Here is an 18,565-nt window from a genome sequence, read left to right as displayed (position 1 = left end):
CCGTCGTGGCTCAGGGGTGAACGAACCCGATTTGTATGCATGAGGACGAGGGCTCGATCCCTGGCCTCACTCACTGGGTTAAAGATCTGGCATTGCTGCAAGCTGTGGTGTAGGTCTCAGATGCGGCTCGGATCCCGAGTTGCTGTGGTTGTGGTGTAGACCCGCAGCTACAGCTCCGATTGGACCCCTCGCCTGGGAACCTCCGTATGCCTCGGGTGCCACCCTAAAAAGACAAAATAAATAAATAAAACGTGAACATACATACAGCTGTACCAATAACTGTTGCAGGTATCTCAGAGACGTACAGGGTGGCATTACTACTGCACAGTGCTGCCACACACCTCTGCTGTCGCAGGAAACGGGGCCGGGGGGGTGCACTTGGTGATCTGTGCAGAGCTCCTCAGAGAAGAGGGGGAGGCTTGTGGGGAACTTACCAGAGGAGGCTCGGTTTTTCTAGGTCAGCAACAAAACTGCCCACGGTGGTTCTCTCTCTCTTTTTTCTTTTCTTTTTTGGCCGCCCCGCAGCATATGGAGTTCTCAGCCAGGGATCAGAGCCGAAGCTGCAATTGTGACCCACGTTGCAGCTGAGGCAACGGCATCTCTGGGTCTTTGAACCCACTGTGCCTGGCCCAGGGATCAAACCCGCACCCCGGCCCTGCAGAGATGCCGCCGATCCCCGTACACCACAGTGGGAACCCCCACGGCAGGTGTGGTTATGAGCGCTTTCTGCTCTCAAGCACCTGGCACTGGAGCGTTATCTTGGCTTTTTAAAAGTGATTGTTTAATGATCTTTCCGTCCAGGAGTTGTAGGCACGTACGATCTTCGTCTTGCCCGTTTAGGTCTGTAACCGATAGATTGCGGAGGACGTTTTGGTCTAATTCCGATGAGTAAAGGTAGAGGAAGATCGGAAGTGACTTGGCATCCGTTTCAAATGATGCCACAGCTGGAATGGTTTGGGTGGGTGTGGCCACTGCGACAAACAGACCCACACTGTGGTCATCCTGTCACTGTCCAAGCTCGCCTTTCTTTCTCTCTCTCTCTTTTTTTTTTTTTGGTCTTTTTAGGGCTGCACCCGCAGCATATGGAGGTTCCCAGGCTAGGGGTCGAATCGGAGCTGTAGCCGCCGGCCTCACCACAGCCATAGCAATGCGGGATCCAAGCTGTGTCTGTGGCCTACACCCCAGCTCATGGCAACGCCAGATCCTTCACCCACTGAGCAAGGCCAGGGGGATCGAACCCGCAACCTTATGGTTCCCAGTTGGATTTGTTAACCACTGAGCCACAGCAAGAACTCCCAAGCTCGCTTTTCAATCCCATACCAGTCTCGGGTGATGGCAGGTGTTGGGGAGTGTGTGTGTGGTGGGGGAGGAGCGGTGCTCTTTAAAGCAGTAATGCAAGGACCCAGCCCGCTGGAGGGTCCTCCTTTTTGAATGTGGCCTCTTGGAGTTCCTGGGGGTGACCTTCCGCTTCCCCAGACCTGGTCGGGGCCCAGAGGCCAAAGGAAGAGGTAGGAGGGGTGTTGCTGGCCCAGGCCTGGAGGCACACAGCGCTCCCAGGCCCCACTTGCGGGTGGCATCCAGCCACCCGCACGTGGGGGAGGCGTGCACCCGCCGTGTACCCAGGAGGAAGGGGACCGGCGGTCCTTCCTGCAAAACCCAGAGCGCCCCATCCCGATTTGTGCAACGTATTTTATAAATTGTCTTGCATCCAGGCAGATGAGAACATGAGGCAGGCAGATTACAACAGAATTGGGGAGCCACAGCCCGTGCTCCGCATGCCCCGCTCGTTGGAATGTCTGTTAGCAAAGTCGTGTCGGGCTCAGTGCTTTCTGGAAGCAGCTGGCCTTTCGGGCTGGTCCTTTCGTGAAGGTTTAGTGACGCGGTCCAGCGGGTGCGGGTGCAGGTGGGGGCGGGCAGGACAGATCCACAGAGGCAGAGGGGGGACGCTGAACCTGCCGGGCCTGTGGTCTCCTGAGGGGGGTCCGGGGGATGTGCTGTGAGAGCCATCCCCGAAAAAGCGGAGGAAGGGGCACACCTCTGTTTGGCAAGATGGTTTGCCCACTTGCCCAGTGTTCTGTCCTGACATGGGGTGTGTGTGGGTGACATGCTCTGTCAGTCACTGTGGTAGAATCTTCGGGAGGCCGCGTCCCCCTCCCCGCCCAGGGCCTGGAGACAGTTCAGCTGGGCGTCTCTGGGGCCTGGCAGAGTTTGGAGGGCCCGTGAGTGAGTGCCCTCTGCTGCCATCCTATTACCCGCGTTCATCACGGATCCCTTGGCTTTGCGCCTTGAAGAGGCGGGAGCGGCTTGAATGACAGGGGCCCCCCTGCAGGAGGGCAGGGCATCCTTTGGTTTGGGGGCTGAGAAGGAGAGGGGGCACTGGAGCGTCTCTATTTTGATCACGTTGTAGTCGACCCGCTGGTTTAACCCCACTCACAAGATGGAAGGCTCGAGTGTTTCACACTCAGCTCACAAGCACGCCGATGCTGTGAAGACGTCGGCAGCCTTTCAGGAGCCCAGCAGCCTGGTGTGGGCCACGTGCCCATCCCACATTTCAGCCGATGGGCTTCGGCAGCCTCCACGTGGGCGGCGCGAGATGCTCTCAGCCGTTCTGGCTGCCTTGACCTGCGTGACCCTGGTGGGGACCCCGTGTGGCAGCTTAGCTCCTCGCGGTGAGAAGGGAACCCAGGCTGCTGGCGATCAGCCCGCCTGCTCCCACTCCCAGCACCTCACCCAGCCTCTGGTGTAAGCGCCTGCCGGGCAGTGAGCCACCGCCCTCATCTCTGGAGAAGCGGCCCAGGGGCCCACCTCTTGCCCAAGTCAGGGACGTAGTTCAAGTGCTAGCCCTGCCTCGCAGGTGGCAGTCAGGGCCCCGGGGCCACTGTGCGTGGACAGCGACGGTGGCAGGCCTGGGGCCCCTTGCAGGAATACTCTGGAAAGAACTAGAACTCTGGAAGCAAACCACCCCCCTCCCCCATCTGCTCTCATGAGTTGGAGGGTTTGACACCATTAGTCGCGGTCCTTGCGGCCTCATCTGAACGCTTCCTCTTCAGGGCAGCTTGGCAGCAGACCTTGCCCCCTTTTTAAGTAGGACGTGCTCTGTTGGGAACTCTTTGCAGCTGTGTCCAGTTCTAATTCTAGAATCGTGCGGCCAGCTCGGAAACAACTGGGGTGTCTGATGAGAAAGCGGAGGTCAGCCACACCTCGGGGCGCCACAGGGTTAGCGGGTTTCTCAGCCGGAATTCCGCCGCCGCCCCCGTAGCTGAGCCAGGCGTGTTTGGAGCGTCTGAATTCAGGGTGGCATTCGTCAGTGTAGCTGTCCCAGGGCTCCCCGCCCTCCACCCCCCACGGCACCGAAATCCAAAATCTTAGAGCCCGCCCTGGGGACCCGCCAGTCCAGACCCGTGGATCCGAATTCTTGGTCCCACTCTGTTGTGCGAGGCTCTTTGTAGGCTTCCGTATCTCTTCTGCCAGTCTGCCCAGAGGGCCCCATTCAGACAAAACAGCATTGAGGTGGTTGGCTTTGTAACAGCAAGGGTTTTGAGCAGAAGAGGTAAATTTTTATGTCTCATCAAAGAGAAGAATCAGACATTAAGCTTGTTTTTTTCAATATAGGAAATTTTCACATTTATTATATATTTATTTATTTATTTGGTCTTTTTGTCTTTTCTAGGGCCGCTCTCATAGCATATGGAGGTTCCCAGGCTAGGGGTCTAATCGGAGCCGTAGCCACCGGCCTACGCCAGAGCCACAGCAACGCGGGATCCGAGCCGCGTCTGCAACCTACACCACAGCTCACGGCAACGCCAGATCCTCAACCCACTGAGCAAGGGCAGGGATCGAACCTGCAACCTCGTGGTTCCTAGTCGGATTCGTTAACCACTGCGCCACGACGAGAACTCCTATTATATTTTTAAAATAGAAAAACCACACGTTCTTTTTCTGCCCCCCCCCATATGAATAAGACTTGGTTTTTATTTTTTAATTTATTGTCTTTTTCTTTTTAGGGCTGCACCTATGGCACATGGAAGTTCCCAGTCTAGGGGTTGCATCGGAGCTGCAACGGCCGGCCTACACCACAGCCGCAGCAACACCGGATCCGGTTCTTAACCCACTGAGCCACTGTAGGAACTCCAAGATTTGGTGTTTAGTGTAGAGGAATGTGTCCAGCAGCAGAGGAGTGAAACTGATAAAATCATTACAGTGAAGGGTATTTTCTGTTCATAAGAAGTAATTAAGACATATTACTTGGCTTTTGAAAAGCTATTTCCAGTAATACAGAGCGGGTTGTCCTTGCACTGCTGATGGACTTCATGTCTTGTCATTAGGTGACATCTTTTATTTTTTTTTTTATTTTTGGCCGCACCCTTGGCATGTAGAGGTTCCTGGGCCCAGGGATCAAACCTGAGCCACAGCCGCAACCCGAGCAGCTGCAGTGGCCACGCCAGATCTATAGCCCACGGAGCCAAAAGGGGACCCCTAGGTGACATCTTTATAATTGGAAAGTTATTTCAGTGTTTTATGCAAATCAGTCACTTCTAAGCTTTGTTCAAGAGAATAAGCGGATGGGGATATTTGTATAGCGTTTTTATAATTTAACATTTTGGGGTGTATTTTCTCAATTATTATAACACTTCTCAGTCTTAGAGAAGCTAAGGGACTGGGGGTCCTCTGGTTGCTGTGTGGTCAGCTGAGGGATCACACCCCTTTTTTTGTCATCCCCCCATCCCACCCCCCGTCAGTTCCACTGTCTCTTCACTAGACGTGTTGTGTGTTTGCTTTTACCCAGCTGAGCATATTTTTAAATACTGCTCTGTGGCTTAGCAGTAATACTGCTGCATCTTAACTCTGAATTCAGGAAGTTAAAAGGTCTCCAGCATCCTTTTAGAGGGACCTGTAGAACGATTTTTGTGTGTAGAAATAATGTTTTAAAAAAACTCCTGTTAAACCTTGAAAGAATAGACTGAAACCTGGAAGAATCGTTTCTGAAGAAGCTAAGGGCCGAGGGGGGGGGCTCCTGATTAGGAATATGAGTTCCAGGAAGACCCAGTAGTGTCTTGGTTTTCGACCCTTCAGGGCTGTAGGATGTGCTGGGTGAGAGTCTGGCCGTTGATACTCCCGTTTACTCGAGTATTTTTAGGACCTGTGAAAACACGGTGCTGGAAGAAACTGGTTTCTCTGCTGATCATCTCCTGTAAAGGATCGCTTTAATTCTCTGGTTGTATCGATTCTTGTCCTCTCTCTCTCTCTCTTTTTTTTCCTTCTATAAAGTGTAACTGTACTGTTTTACAGTCGTGTAACTAGCCTATTTAATGCCATAGGAGGTAGGTAGAGCTTACATGCAGTAAGATGCAGCAACATAGAGAGTCTCAGTTAAATATGAAAAAGAATGACCTGGCAGAAAACGACTACTATAAACTATTTCAATACTCTTGAGATGGAATTCTAGGTACACCTGCTGCTATAGTGTGTTGCTGAGGGAGAATATGAAATTTCCTCCTCTGAAGATGCTGAAAAGCAGACTTGGTTCTCTTCTGTTTGGGGGCCCTGTTCCCACCCTCTTCCTCCTGCCAGATGCCCTGGGGGCTGGGCAGGTGCATGGGGTGGGGGTGGGGGGCGGGAGGCACACAGGGACTCTGCAGTGACTCCGCATTGGTCAGTGTGGTCTGCTTCTGTGACTTGGGGAAAGCTGGTATATAAGGAATGAGTTTATTTTTGAAAAGCTGTAGCCAACTCTGAAAATAGTCATGGTCATTATGGGACCATAAATGGCCTGGCTAAAGTCAAGGAAAAGATGCCAGCTTTCAGTTTATCTGTTAGTGAGGGGTACCTTCTTTTTGAATGAGTGTGTCATTGTCAGGGCTTCTAGAAAGTGTGATAGGTTATTTTATGATCTTGGGATTTCCTCTCAAATCTGAAGGGAACTATGCTAAGAAATCGACATGACTGAAAATTGGGAAAATAGGAGAGGAGAAGGGCTGGAGAAGGTGGGCTGTAGTCACTGTATTCCTGAAAATTAATTTGCTGGCCAGCTTGAGAATTGGTGATAACTAACACGTGTCCCGTTTCTTCTGCCTGCTGGTGCAAAACAGTGAGACGGTTTAAGCGGAAGCATCTTACGGCCATCGACTGCCAACATTTGGCGCGGAGTCACTTGGCTGTGACCCAGCCCTTCGGTCAAAGATGGACAAACAGAGACCCCAACCACGGTCTCTATCCTAGACCCAGAGCAAAGCGAGGGACTCGGGGTACGTCTGCCCTCCACATCTCTAGTGTGTGTGTCCCTGTGTAAATATTGCTACTGTCACTTGCCATCCTGTTGCCACAGTTTGAGCCTTCTTCCTGATGTGTGGGTTTCCCGTGACAATCCCATCTTAGCGCCGTGGGGTGAAAGAGGCCCAGGAAGACACGGGGCGTCTCCACTCTCACGTGTAGGAAGCGTGTCGCCACGATTCCAGCCGTGATCTGACTTGTCCAGTCTGTCACTGGGCCCACGGTGTCGCCGTGTTCCTCCTGGCGCCCCCTTGTTCCAGGCTTTTGTGGTAGCGTCTTCAGTGCCCTTTGTCGCCTCGTGCCCGGGCTGCTGCTCTGACCCTCCTGCTTGTCTCCAGACTTTGTTTCTTCCCAAGCACGTCGCACATACATCATCACATAATGGTCCTTCGTCCCACTTTCTGTCATGTCACCAGCCTGCTCCCAGACCCGCTCCCAGCCTGCAGTGTGGGCCGTGTCCCTGCTGCTGTTAGGGGACTCAAGCCCCGTCCGCTGACATTCCTACACGCAAGTTCTGCTTCTGGCAGCTTGCCTTTCTTCCTCCCCTTCACGTGCCCAGCAGTTTCCTGCCTCTGCTGCCACTGCCTGTTCATGTAAGCCGGACGGGCTCCCTTCCCCGCCCTGCATCTCATTGCAGAATCCAACTCAGGCCTTCCCCAGGCGTGCGAAATACCGGGATGGGGGTGGCGTATGTGTTTATCACGTTTGGGAACCACTGTCACCAATTCGAGGAGGGAGGTTCAGGGCAGTGGCCCTGTGTCGTCTGACACTTGTCTGTTGTGTGTGTGTGAGTCAACTTCTCTTCTGTGCGGTGAGCGCTTTCCTGATAGACTTGTCAGCATGGGTGTGTTTCTGCGGGAAACGTGGCACCGAACGAGGGGTAGGTCTTCAGAGGTTTTGGTGCGACTGAATTCCCCAGCTAGAAAATAGCAGGATTTCACCCAGGCCCCTTGACTTCAAAACTTCTGGTTTCTATCGAGGTGCCCCAGAAACAGTTATAATGTTTATCTGACATGGGAAAAATATTAAACTTTATAAATTCTAAACCTTGTTTTGTTCCACTGTCTGGCCCCCCTGCCTCATTTACTTGAGGATTCTGGGTTGAGCCCTTTCAGGGAAGTAGCGCATGTCTTGCTGTATGTCGGTAAGGTGTTAACTACTTCACTGGCATTTCACAGCAGTTCACAAGAGTTTAAAAATGCTGTGGTGATGTGTGAAATCGCCAGCTAGACCCCTAAGTTCCTGAGACGTCTGTGAGGTCAAGGACCCTGTATACTGTTATTATGCAATTTACATGCAGTTTATATTTGTCTCGGAACCATAGGTGCTTAGTAAATGCCTTATTGAGTAAATGTTAGACTAGATTAGGTGCACTCTAATGACACGAAAAGAATTCTGACTATATGTGTGTGTGTGTATTTTTTTGTTTGTTTGTTTGTTTTTTGCTTTTTCCGGCTGCACCTGACTCATGTGGAAGTTCCTGGGTCGAATCAGAGCTGCAGCTGCCGGCCTGTGTGAGCCACGTCTGGGGCTTACGCCGCAGCTTGCAGCAGTGCCGGGTCCTTCACCCCCTGAGCGAGGCCAGGGATCAGACCCACAGCCTCATGGATACTGTTTCTTAACCTGCTGAGCCACAGTGGGAACTCCCCTGACTTATATTTTACAATAAGGTGCCAGTTTTACAGGAGGAAATAAAAATCAAAAGGATTTTAACTGTCAAATGAGACCAGCGGATTTTACTGAATTCTAATAATCTAAATGATTTTCCTATTTATGCAACCTTAGGGTTTTTTTTGTACAAAAAATTGTTTTTTTACATTGTACAAGCAGGCTAAGAGAGGTGCATTGCGTAGGCAGATGGGTGGGTGTGAGCAGTTAGGTGCTTGCGTGCTGTCTGGGCAGGTGTGCTGTTTGTATGCAGCGCGGCGTGTAACGTGGTCCTCACGCTGTCCAGAGACTGGGCTTTGTCTCTTTCCAAATGTGTGTCTGCACACGAGAGCCCAGGATCACTCGGTTTGGCATAAAGCTGTTTGTGTAATCAATTGACCAATAGATTTGTCTCTTTCCTCTCTTAAAGCAGGTAAGGGAATGTTGGTTTCATTTTGCGCCCCGCCCCCGAGGGTCAGCAGTCATCACTCAGGTCTCGTCCTTCCTGGCACAGGTCGAGGATGCCCAGGATACAGCCCTGAGTTCTTCGTGTCCGGCCGGCAGCAGTGCACCAATGTCATGGCCAAGAGCAGTTCTGGGGGCCAGGACAGCGCCAAGGACTCGGGGGACGAGATGATCTTTGCCGCCGAGAGCACGTGCGCCCTGCCTCCGGAGGGGGACGGGGAGGCAAGGCTGGGCCCGCCGGGGGCGGCGCTGCCTGCCAGGAAGCGGTCTCGGGCCTTCGAGGACGAGGACGAGCGGCAGCCCGCCACGGGCCCCCGGCGGTGGGCCGGGGCTTCTAAGAAGACGCCGCGGCACCCCTTGTCCCCGTCGTGCCCCAGGCCCGGGGAGGCCCGGTGGGAAGCCGAGGGGCCGGTGTCGCGGCCTGGGGAGTCCCGCGGAGGAGACCCGGAGGACGATGGGCCCGACCCCGACCCCGACCCGCACTACGGGCTCCTCGGGAGCCTGCCGGGCCAGGAGCCCCAGAGCCGCATCTGCAGCCTGCCCAGCGAGGTGCTCAGGCACATCTTTGCCTTCCTCCCCGTGGAGGACCTCTACTGGAACCTGAGCTTGGTGTGCCACCTCTGGAGGGAGATCATCAGTGACCCGCTGGTACGGGGCCCCCGCCTTCCCTGCGTCTGCTCTGCGAGAGCCCGGGCCCCCTCACCCCGCCTGTCCTTCTGCCCGTAGGGTTTTAGTTCTGACTCGGGGGTGTCCTTTTGCTCCAGAATCGCATCCAGGGCCCTCCGGGTTCACCCACCTTGTCCAGTCTCACTGCTGACCCCCTTCCTCCGCCAACCCCGTGTCATGTCCCTAATGAGTGCTTTGCTGCCCCCCAGCTGTGGCCTGCGTGCTCCTTTCCCCGTGTTGGTCTCATCCCCCCCCCCCCACCTAAAAAGCCCCTCCTATCTCTGGATGTCTCGCCTCTTCTTCAAGCCTTCATGCGTAGGTGAACTACTGGTTCCCATTCTATCCCGTTGAATTTTCTCTCTCTCTCGTGCTGCTACAGTGATTTATACCTTTATACCTTTGTTTGAACTTATCATGTTCTCTGTTACGGTTTTAGAGAGGCTTCCTCTTCCCTGTAGATAATTAGTGCATTGGCGTTCCCATCACGGCTCAGCAGAAACGAATCTGACTAGTATCCATGAGGATCCAGGTTTGATCCCAAGTCCCGCTCAGTGGGGCAAGGATCCAGCATTGCCGTGAGCTGTGGTGTGGGTCTCAGACATGGCTCGGATCTGGCGTGGCTGTGGCTGTGGTGTAGGCCAGCAGCTACAGCTCAGATTCGACCCCTAGCCACAGGTGTATCCCTAAGAAGTAAAAAAAAAAAAGACCATTTCTTAAATGATTAGGGCCTTGATAGAAGGTGGGTTGTCCTTTGTGTTTCTGAATTCTCCGCAGTCCTGCAATATTTTACATGCAGTAGGTGATTAATAAAACAAGTGCTGCGTTGAGTCACCCTGCAGTGCCTTGAGGTTGACATGGTGGGTGGTCTGTGCCCTCAGGAAGGATTTCCCAGCACCGCGTGGCCTGGCGCCCTGCCCTGCCCTTCGTTGTGTAATTGCACTTCCCAGGGTCTGGCCTCCCGCCGGCCTGAGGGCTGCGAGGGTGTCTGCTTGGCGTGTGTATCCCTTAGACGAGCCGCTGGGACGAAACCAGAGGTGCGTGTTGAACTCATTCTTCAAAGGCACTGAAGTTTGGAAACTCGGAGTGCGACGTGGGTGTATCAAGACTTCGTACGTTTCTCTTCTAAACGCAAAAGATCCCAGAGGAAATTTCACCTCGCTCTCGCTCCATTCTTTGCTTGGGGTCTTGTCTCCTCCTTTCTGAGAAATATCTTTCTGCTTTTAGTTGTGGACGCCGTCTTGGGTCAGCACTTCCAGTCCCTTAGTTGAGGTCCCTCCGCTGTGACCCAAATAGTCATGGAGGGGGATACGGGAGGGTCCTCTTCATTCTGCTTGAGAAGATTTGGGGAAAATAAACCGGCTTGTCCTTACCTTTTTTTGGTTGGTTTTTTGTTTTTTTAGGGCCGTACCCATGGCATGAGGAGGTTCCCGGGCTAGGGGTCAAATCGGAGCTGTAACTGCCAGCCTACACCACAGCCACGCCGGATCCGAGCTGCATCTGCGACCTACGCCACAGCTCACGGCAACGCTGGATCCTTAACCCCCTGAGCACGGCCAGGGGTCGAACCCCACAACCTCATGGTTCCTTGTGGGATTTGTTTCCGTTGCCCCACGACGGGACCTCCTTACCTCTTGAAATGCTAGGCTAACACCCTCTTTATTATCCCCGGCAGTGACATGATGCGGTTCTTTTCCGTGACAGTCACAGCTCTTCGTCTCGTTCCTGGTGGTGTCTTTGTATGGCTTTGGCAGGAGGTCTTGCTGGCCTCAGGAAGTTTGGAAGTGCTTCCTCCTCTTCGGTGTTTTCGAAGGGTTTAAGGAGGACTGCTCTTCCTCAGTGTCCGTAGAATTCTTCAGTGAGGCCATCTGGCTCTGGGCTCTTTACTGATTCAACCTCTGTCCTCATTATTGGTCGGTTTAGATTTTTTGTTTCTTCGTGATTCAGTCTTCAGTGGGTTGTGTTTTCCTAGGAATGTATCCGTTTCTTCTGGGTAATCTGGTTCGTTGGCCTGCAGTTGTCCATAGTGTTCTCATGACCTTACTTCTTTGACATCAGTTCTCATAGCCCGCTTTCATTTCTTTCTTTCTTTCTTTTTTTTTTCTTTTTTTGTCTTTTTGCTATTTCTTGGGCTGCAGCCACGGCATATGGAGGTTCCCAGGCTAGGAGTCCAGTCGGAGCTGTAGCTGCCAGTCTACGCCAGAGCCACAGCAACGCGGGATCCGAGCCACGTCTGCAGCCTACACCACAGCTCACGGCAATGCCAGATCGTCAACCACTGAGCAAGTCCAGGGATCGAACCTGCATCCTCATGGTTCCTAGTCGGATTCGCTAACCATTGCGCCATGACGGGAACTCCCCGCTTTCATTTCTGATTTCAGTTATTTGAATCTTCTCTTTCCCCCTCACATGACTGGTGCTTATCCACGTTGTCGATCTTTAAAAAAAACCTCAACTCTTAGCTTTATTGATTAAAAAAAATTTTTTTTTCTGTTCTCTATTTCGTTTATCTCTGCTTTGTAGTCTTTATTATTTCCTCCCTTCTGCTGTTTTGGGTTTAGTTTTTTCTTTTTCTAGTTCCTATACATGTAAAGTTAGGTTGGTGTGATCTTTTTCTTTAATGTAAGTTTTTATAGCCATAAACCTACCTCTCAGCACTGTTTACACTTCATCCCATACATTTTTGTGTGCTGTGTTTTTGTGTTTGTCTCAAGATACTTTCTAATTTCTTTGTGAAGTTTTAAAACACAATTTTAAAAGTGTTGTTTACTTTCCACCTATTCGTGTGTTTTCCGGTTTTCTTTCTGCTACTGCTTTCTCATTTCGTTTTATAGTTCCTGAAAAAATATTTCTATGATTTCAGTTTTTTAAAATGTGTTAAGCCCTGTTTTGTGGCCTAGCATGTGGTCTGTCCTGGAGAGTGTTCCATGTGTACTTGAGAAGACTGTCTATGCTGTGGTTGGGTGGAGTGTTCAGTGCATGTCTGTTAGGTCCGTTCGGTCTGGTCTGGTGTCGTTTGTTCTATCCATTCGTAAAAGTGAAGTGTCCAAGTCTCAGTTACTGTATTGCTTTGATTCTGTCAGTGTTTGCTCTCTAGAGTTTGGGGCTCTTATGTTTGGTATGTGTGTATTGATAATTGTTACATCTTCATGGTGAATTAGCCTTTTTCTCATTATATAATCTCCTTTGTCTCGTCTAACAGTTTTTGACTTAAAGTCTATTTGTCTGATGTCAGTATAGTCACAGCTCTCATTTAAGCCTTGTTGAAACTCTGAGCCATTATTGTCCTGACATGGAAATTTCGTCTTGTCTTTTGTCTTTTTAGGGCCACACCCATAGCATATGGAGGTTCCCAGGCCAGGGGTCAAAGTGGAGCTACAGCTGCCAGCCTACACCACAGCCACAGCAGTGTAGGATGCGAGCCAACTCTGCGATCTACACCGCAGCTCAGGGCAACTCCAGATCCTTAACCCACTGAGCGAGGCCAGGGATCGAACCCACATCCTCATGGATACTAGTCCAGCTTGTTAACTGCTGAGCCACGATGGGAGCTCCTCAGACAGGGAAATTCGAGCACTAGCTTTTCCCAGATTCTGTATCAAGTTAGCATTGGAGCAGAAACCAAGCCCCCATTCTCCTGGTTTCCAACGAAAATTTGTGCGTCTCTACCCTCTTCGTCCACCCTTTGAGTGAGTGGTGAGCTGTAACTGCTTTTCATTTCATAGAAGGTTGGTTTGTCTGTGGCCCGATCTGTGCTCTCATGGCCATTGCCTGCCTGTGGTTTTGGATTTTTTAAACTATACAGTTCATTCCTTGGAAGAAGCTCTATCACCGCTACCTGCTGAACGAAGAGCAAGCTGTCAGCAAAGTGGACGGCATCCTGGCGAGCTACGGCATAGAGAAGGAGTCGGACCTGTGCGTCTTGAACCTCATCCGGTGAGTCGCTTCGCTCCCGGCAGGACGTCCACTGCCCCCGCCTCTTCCCATCGGCCCTGACGGCCCTCTCCCTCGGACGCTGCCGCCCATGTCTTACAGCTACACAGCCACCACCAAGTGCTCCCCGAGTGTGGACCCTGCACGGGCGCTGTGGAGCCTGAGGGATCACCTCCTCCTCCCCGAGGCAGAGGCCTGCGTGCGCCAGCACCTCCCGGACCTCTACGCGGCCCCGGCGGTGCGTGACGGGGCTGCGGGGAGGGTTGGGGTGGCGGTCACGTTCGGCTGAAGGTTATCTTGGATTTCTTTCAAAAGCTTCCTTTTTTTGGGTCTTTTTGTCTTTTTGCCTTTTCTAGGGCTGATTCCCGTGGCATGTGGAGGTTCCCAGGCTAGGGGTCGAATCGGAGCTGTAGCCACTGGCCTACACTAGAGCCACAGCAGCATGGGATCCGAGCCCCGTCTGCCACCTACACCACAGTTCATGGCAATGCCGGATCCCGAACCCACCGAGCAAGGGCAGGGACTGAACCCGCAACCTCATGGTTCCCAGTCGGATTCGCTAACCACTGCGCCACAACAGGAACTCCATCAAAATCTTCTTGGTGTTCCTGTTGTGGCGCAGCGGTAACGAACCCAACTCGTATCCATGAGGACGTGGGTTTAATCAGTGAGCTGAGGATCCGGCGTTGCCGTGAGCTGTGGTGTAGGTCGCAGACGCGGCTCGGATCCCGAGTTGCTGTGGCTCTGGTGTCGGCCGGCAGCTTCAGCTCTGACTTGACCCCTAGCCTGGGAACCTCCATCTGCTGCCGCTGCAGCCCTGAAAAACCAAAACCTTCTGTAATCTCTCCTTTGAAGCCTTAATCGTGTCATTGGTCCCAAAGAGAGATAAAGGGCCGGTAGTTACAGATGCCTAAAATTGGAAGGAATTCTAAAAAGCGTTTCCTTCGACGTCCCGTTCTGAGGAGCAGCCCTAACAGGGCGGTCATGCAGTCTCTGAACACTTCGATTGGCGAGGGTTTGTCTACAAGGCAGCCCGCTGGGTTGCTGATAACTTGGGCCATTGGAAGGACCAGAGGAATGAGGGGTTTTGTGCTGACACAGTGAGTTAAGGAGAAGCTGGGACGACGCCTCCGTCTCCCGACTCCATCTTGTGGCTCCTCCTCTTGCTCGGAGCTGCTTCTCGAATTCTGTCCTGGAAGCCACACGCAGCCTCTGCCTGTTGTCTGCATTCGGCGGAGGGTTGGCCATCCAGCCACGTGCCTTCTCTGTGTTAGTGGAACAGTGCTTGACGACGAGCTGAGGTTCCTCACAGGGTGGCTGTAGTGAGGTGTGTGGAACTTGCCTTTTGTGGAAGATGCGCCTTTTACGGGGGGCCTGGCAGGAAAGTCGAGACTGATGGCGATTCGTCTGTTCCTGATGTTTCCGTGTTGGTGAACGTTTCCTTAGACATTAACAACAGTGATACCTCATTATTTACTATTTATTCAGATGTTCATGACGTTTCAAGGATGCTTCCAAGAATTTATGTCATTTATTGAACTTACTCTTTAGTGAGTATTTATTAGTGAATTACAGCGTAGTGAATTAACACCTTCATGCCGGGGCCGTGTCCGTCTCGGTGTCGCCCTCAGGACTGCTGTTCTCTTGGGATCCCTGTCCTTTGTGCTCCCAGGCGGGCACCCAGGAGTACCGAGCTTTTCGCCTGAGGGTCTGGACCTGGGCGGCAGGGTCATCTCTGTGCAGAGTCCTGAGCTCGGTACTTTTTGCATGTTACCGAGTCAAAGGCGTTGGCGATTTCAAACCCCAAAGTAAGGAGGAGGAGGAGGGAAGCCGGGGTCAAAGGACACGTTCCTCTGGTTTCCCAGTGTCGCCAGGGCCTGTGTGTGCTGCTCAGCCTGCCCGTGGGAGGCCTGCAACCCTGCCCGGCCTCGCTGGCCACTGGCCCGGGGCTTCCTAGCGATGGGTTTGGGGGCTCATGGCCCATCCTGCCCCCGTCCCTCCTCAGGGCGTCAACGTGTGGGCCTTGGTGGCGGCCATCGTCCTCCTGTCCAGCAGCGTGAAGGACATCCAGCAGCTGCTCTTCTGCCTGCGGCGGCCCAGCTCCACCGTGACGGTGCCGGAGCTCACGGAGACCCTGTACTGCATGGCCGTGCTGCTCTATGCCATGCGCGAGAAGGGCATCAGCATCAGCAACCGGTAACCGACTGCCCCCAGCGGGGCCCCCACCACCGTCCTCTCTGGGCCTAAGGGGCCGGGGGGGCCCTAGCGCTGCCAGGCAGGTGCACGCGCTCTGCAAACTGCGAGGCGACATCCCCGCGCCAGGGTCACCTTCACGGGTGTTGAGGGCTGCAGAGGAAGGAGCCTTCGGTGTCCTTCTGTGGCTGCGTTTGCAGGAAAACGTTAGGGTGTGGCCCCTCCGTGTCTCGCCTCTGCCAGGGGTGCAGGGAGCGTGGCTGAGCCCTGGGCACCCACGTGGTGTGCGGGGCCCTGCTAGGGCTGCCGGTCCCGCAGCCGATGGTCTGGAGGGCTCTTGGTTCACCTGCCGGGCACCTGGCCGTGCGCGTGGCCTTCCAGGCGCTGGGGCTGCTGCCCAGGACGAGCTGGTGCCCTTGCTCTCAGGGCTGTGTGTACGAGGGGGACGCCCGCTGCCTCCCCAAGTGGGTCAAACAAGGACATTTTAGTGGCTGACACGTGGTGCAGACAAGCCCAGTGATGGGCGAGCCGGGTGGGGAGGCCGACTTCAGGCTGGGTGAGAAAAGCTTCTCGGAGGCCTGAGTGGCAGGGAGGAGCCTCAGGAATCTGCAGGAGAGATTTTAGCAGAAGGCACAGATGGTTTAAGGGCCCAAGGATGGGACTGAGGGTAGCCGTTCCCAGGGAGCAGCGGGGGGGCTCGCGTGGCAAGGACGTCGTGAGGAAGAGGCCACACCGAGCCTGCAGAATGACATCCAGTGGTCCGGTCTGGGCCCCGTGCAGCTCCCGGAGGCCTGGGTGCCGCCCCAGAGATGGTCCTGGAGACGCAGAAGCCCTGGAGTGGACTTCCCTTCTAGAAGGTGTGGGCTGGTGGCCCCAGGTGTGCTGCTCCCCTGGACATTCAGAGCGTTTGCTGTGCTTCTGAGTCCAGTCCGTTCATTCAGTGTGGTTCCCGCTGCTTCCACTCCTTGCTTGGAGGCCTGGGCCACGGAGCTTCTTGATGCGGTTGGACGAATCGGCGCTTCTGTGGTGAAAACGTCCTTAGGTGCAGATACGAACCCACAGGTTACCTGCCTGCTGTGGACCTGGACGAGGAGAGGGAGTGTGGAGCGTGAGGTTTCCTTGGGTTGACATAGTTCTTCCCGCTTTGCCTGGGACGTGCTGGAGGCTGAGATGCTGTTAGTAAAAGCGTTCGTGGCATCCAAAAGATGGATGCTCGGAGGGCACCTCCTCCCACTTCGGGGACGGGGGGCAGTGCCCTAAGTTGCGTGGGGCGGGTGATGGAGGGACAGGAGCCTGGGTTGGGGGAGGGCTTGGAGTGGCCGTGGCGGGCTGGCTGGCCACGGCAGAGGCCGGCACATGGCATGCTCTGTCATCTTGGGCCCCTGTTGGCGACATGGAGGCTGTTTTGTTTTCTAGCCCTTGGTGGTCGTGGCTCACTGTCCGTGTGGCACTTTCGTTCTGGTCCTTCAAAGTTAGAATTTTCTTTGTGCCTCTGAACCATCATGACCTCACGGGCAGCAGGGAGCAGAGCAGCGGCGGCTCAGAGCGATGAGGGGTGTCGAACAAGGATCCGCCGCCAGGAGCGGAGCTCACGCTTGTTTTCAGAGGGTTCTTACAGCTCTCGTGCTTGTCAGTCCCTTAGCTCACAGCTGGTGCCTGGCCTCTGTCCTCCTGCTGTCACTGCAGCCAGAGTCTCTCCTACATGGTGGCCTGGCCTCTGTCCTCCTGCTATCACTGTAGCCAGTCTCTCCTGCTGGCCTCTGTCCTGCCGCCGTCACTGCAGCTGGGGTCTCCCCTGGACGGTGGCCTGGCCTCTGTCCTGCCGCTGTCACTGCAGCTGGGGTCTCCCCTGGACGGTGGCCTGGCCTCTGTCCTGCCGCTGTCACTGCAGCCGGGGTCTCTCCAGATACTCCCTGCAGTCTTGTTCATACCCAACCGCGCAGGTAAGAATGCCTCGGCTCTGGTTCATCTAAACCCGTTTCTTCTCCTATCATGGTGGTCGGTGTTTGATGTTTAGCAAGTGAAAAACATCTGAGGGAACGTAAGATACAGATTGTGACGTAATTTGAAAACATCTCATCTGCTTTCTCCCTACTAGGATTCACTACAACATTTTCTATTGCCTGTATCTTCAGGAGAATTCCTGTGCTCGGGCCACAGAAGTCAAGGAGGAGCCCTCGGTTTGGCCGGGGTGTGTCTCTGGAGAGGGGGGTGTGTGTGGGTGGGGGTGTGGGTGGGGGTGTGTGTGCGGGTGTGTGTCTATAGATAGATAGGGGTGTGCGTGTGGATGGGGGGGTGTCTGTAGATGGGGTGTGTGTGGGCGGGTGTGCGGGTGGGTGGGTATATGTGGGGGTGTGGGGGTATATGTGGGGGTATTTTGTCTTGGATTCCTGTTTCTCGTATTTAAAGAGGAGAGGTGTTTTTGCTTCAGCTACCTCATTGAGGTATAATTTACAATACATAATAAAATGCATCCACCTTAATTGTATAATTCAGTGATTTTTAGTAAATTTGCTGAGTGTGCAGCCAACATCATAATGTCATTTTAAAATACTTTCATCACCCCCTCTTTGGTTCCGTGATATCCAGCCAGTGGGTTTCCTGTTGGGTTTTTGACCGTCTGTCACCTGACCTTTTTGATTCTTCTGTCCTTTTCCTAATTTCTCTTTTGTGATAATTACAGCAAGAAAACAACCATCCAGCTTACACATGAGCAACAGCTGATTCTGAGCCATAAGATGGAGCCTCTCCAGGTGGTAAAGATTATGGCATTTGCAGGTGAGGGCTGCCGTTCCTGCAAAGCTTCTCACCCAGAGTTCCCCTCCCCGGCCACCTGCCAAAATACCCACTTAATTGGGTATTGAACGGCTGCCCTTCAGTCGCCTTGGGCAGCTGCCAAGGAACAGTTCACTGCTGCTTCTTGCTGCTCCACGGAGCATCGACCCTGTGATTCCTGGTGAACAGAGTCCATGGGGTTGGTTCACGGGGCGGATGCCCCTGGGATTTACCCAGCCGGTTTGGCACCTGCGTGTCTGCCAGAGGCGGATTGCTGATGGGGTGGCAGGTCCGGTGACTCTCCTGTTGAGGGTGTCCGTAGCTCCCACTTGGTAGGTAACGTCTGGGAGGGCCTCCCGCCGTTGGGTTCTGTCCTCCCCTCCCGAGTGCGTGGTCCAGCGTTCCAGCCTAGGCGGCTCACTGCTGCTGTCCTCGAGGACTCGGCTGTGCTCGGGCGGCCCCTTTGCTCACTCTGGTTTCTCTCCCTGGAATGCCTTCCGGCTTCTTTTCTGCCTAAGAGTCCTGCTAAAACCACCACCGCTTGTTAAATGGCTTACCCTCTGCTAGTCCTAACATTCGGTGAGGTTAGTCTTTTTTTATTTGTTTGTTTTGTTTTGTT

The 18,565-nt window shown here is 53.7% G+C and overlaps 1 protein-coding gene across 1 annotated transcript in view; it reads left to right on the top strand.

The window, feature by feature from the left end:
• FBH1 (F-box DNA helicase 1) overlaps positions 1–18,565 on the top strand; it is a 45,046-nt gene that overhangs the window by 6,404 nt on the left and 20,077 nt on the right. The window contains exons 4-10 of the mRNA XM_021065037.2: positions 6,090–6,245; positions 8,432–9,030; positions 12,851–12,981; positions 13,081–13,216; positions 14,984–15,174; positions 17,270–17,362; positions 17,855–17,949. Of these exons, the coding sequence (XP_020920696.2) occupies positions 6,090–6,245; positions 8,432–9,030; positions 12,851–12,981; positions 13,081–13,216; positions 14,984–15,174; positions 17,270–17,362; positions 17,855–17,949 (1,401 nt within the window). The remainder of the gene's footprint in view (positions 1–6,089; positions 6,246–8,431; positions 9,031–12,850; positions 12,982–13,080; positions 13,217–14,983; positions 15,175–17,269; positions 17,363–17,854; positions 17,950–18,565) is intronic.

This window comes from Sus scrofa, chromosome 10 (genome assembly GCF_054392235.1).
Source record: "Sus scrofa isolate SSC_HxYL_T2T_F1_AM1 chromosome 10, Sscrofa_HxYL_maternal_Yorkshire_Landrace_v2.0, whole genome shotgun sequence".
NCBI lineage: Eukaryota > Metazoa > Chordata > Mammalia > Artiodactyla > Suidae > Sus > Sus scrofa.
Note: the sequence above shows the minus strand (reverse complement) of the source record. Positions and strands in the feature narration are given on the sequence as shown.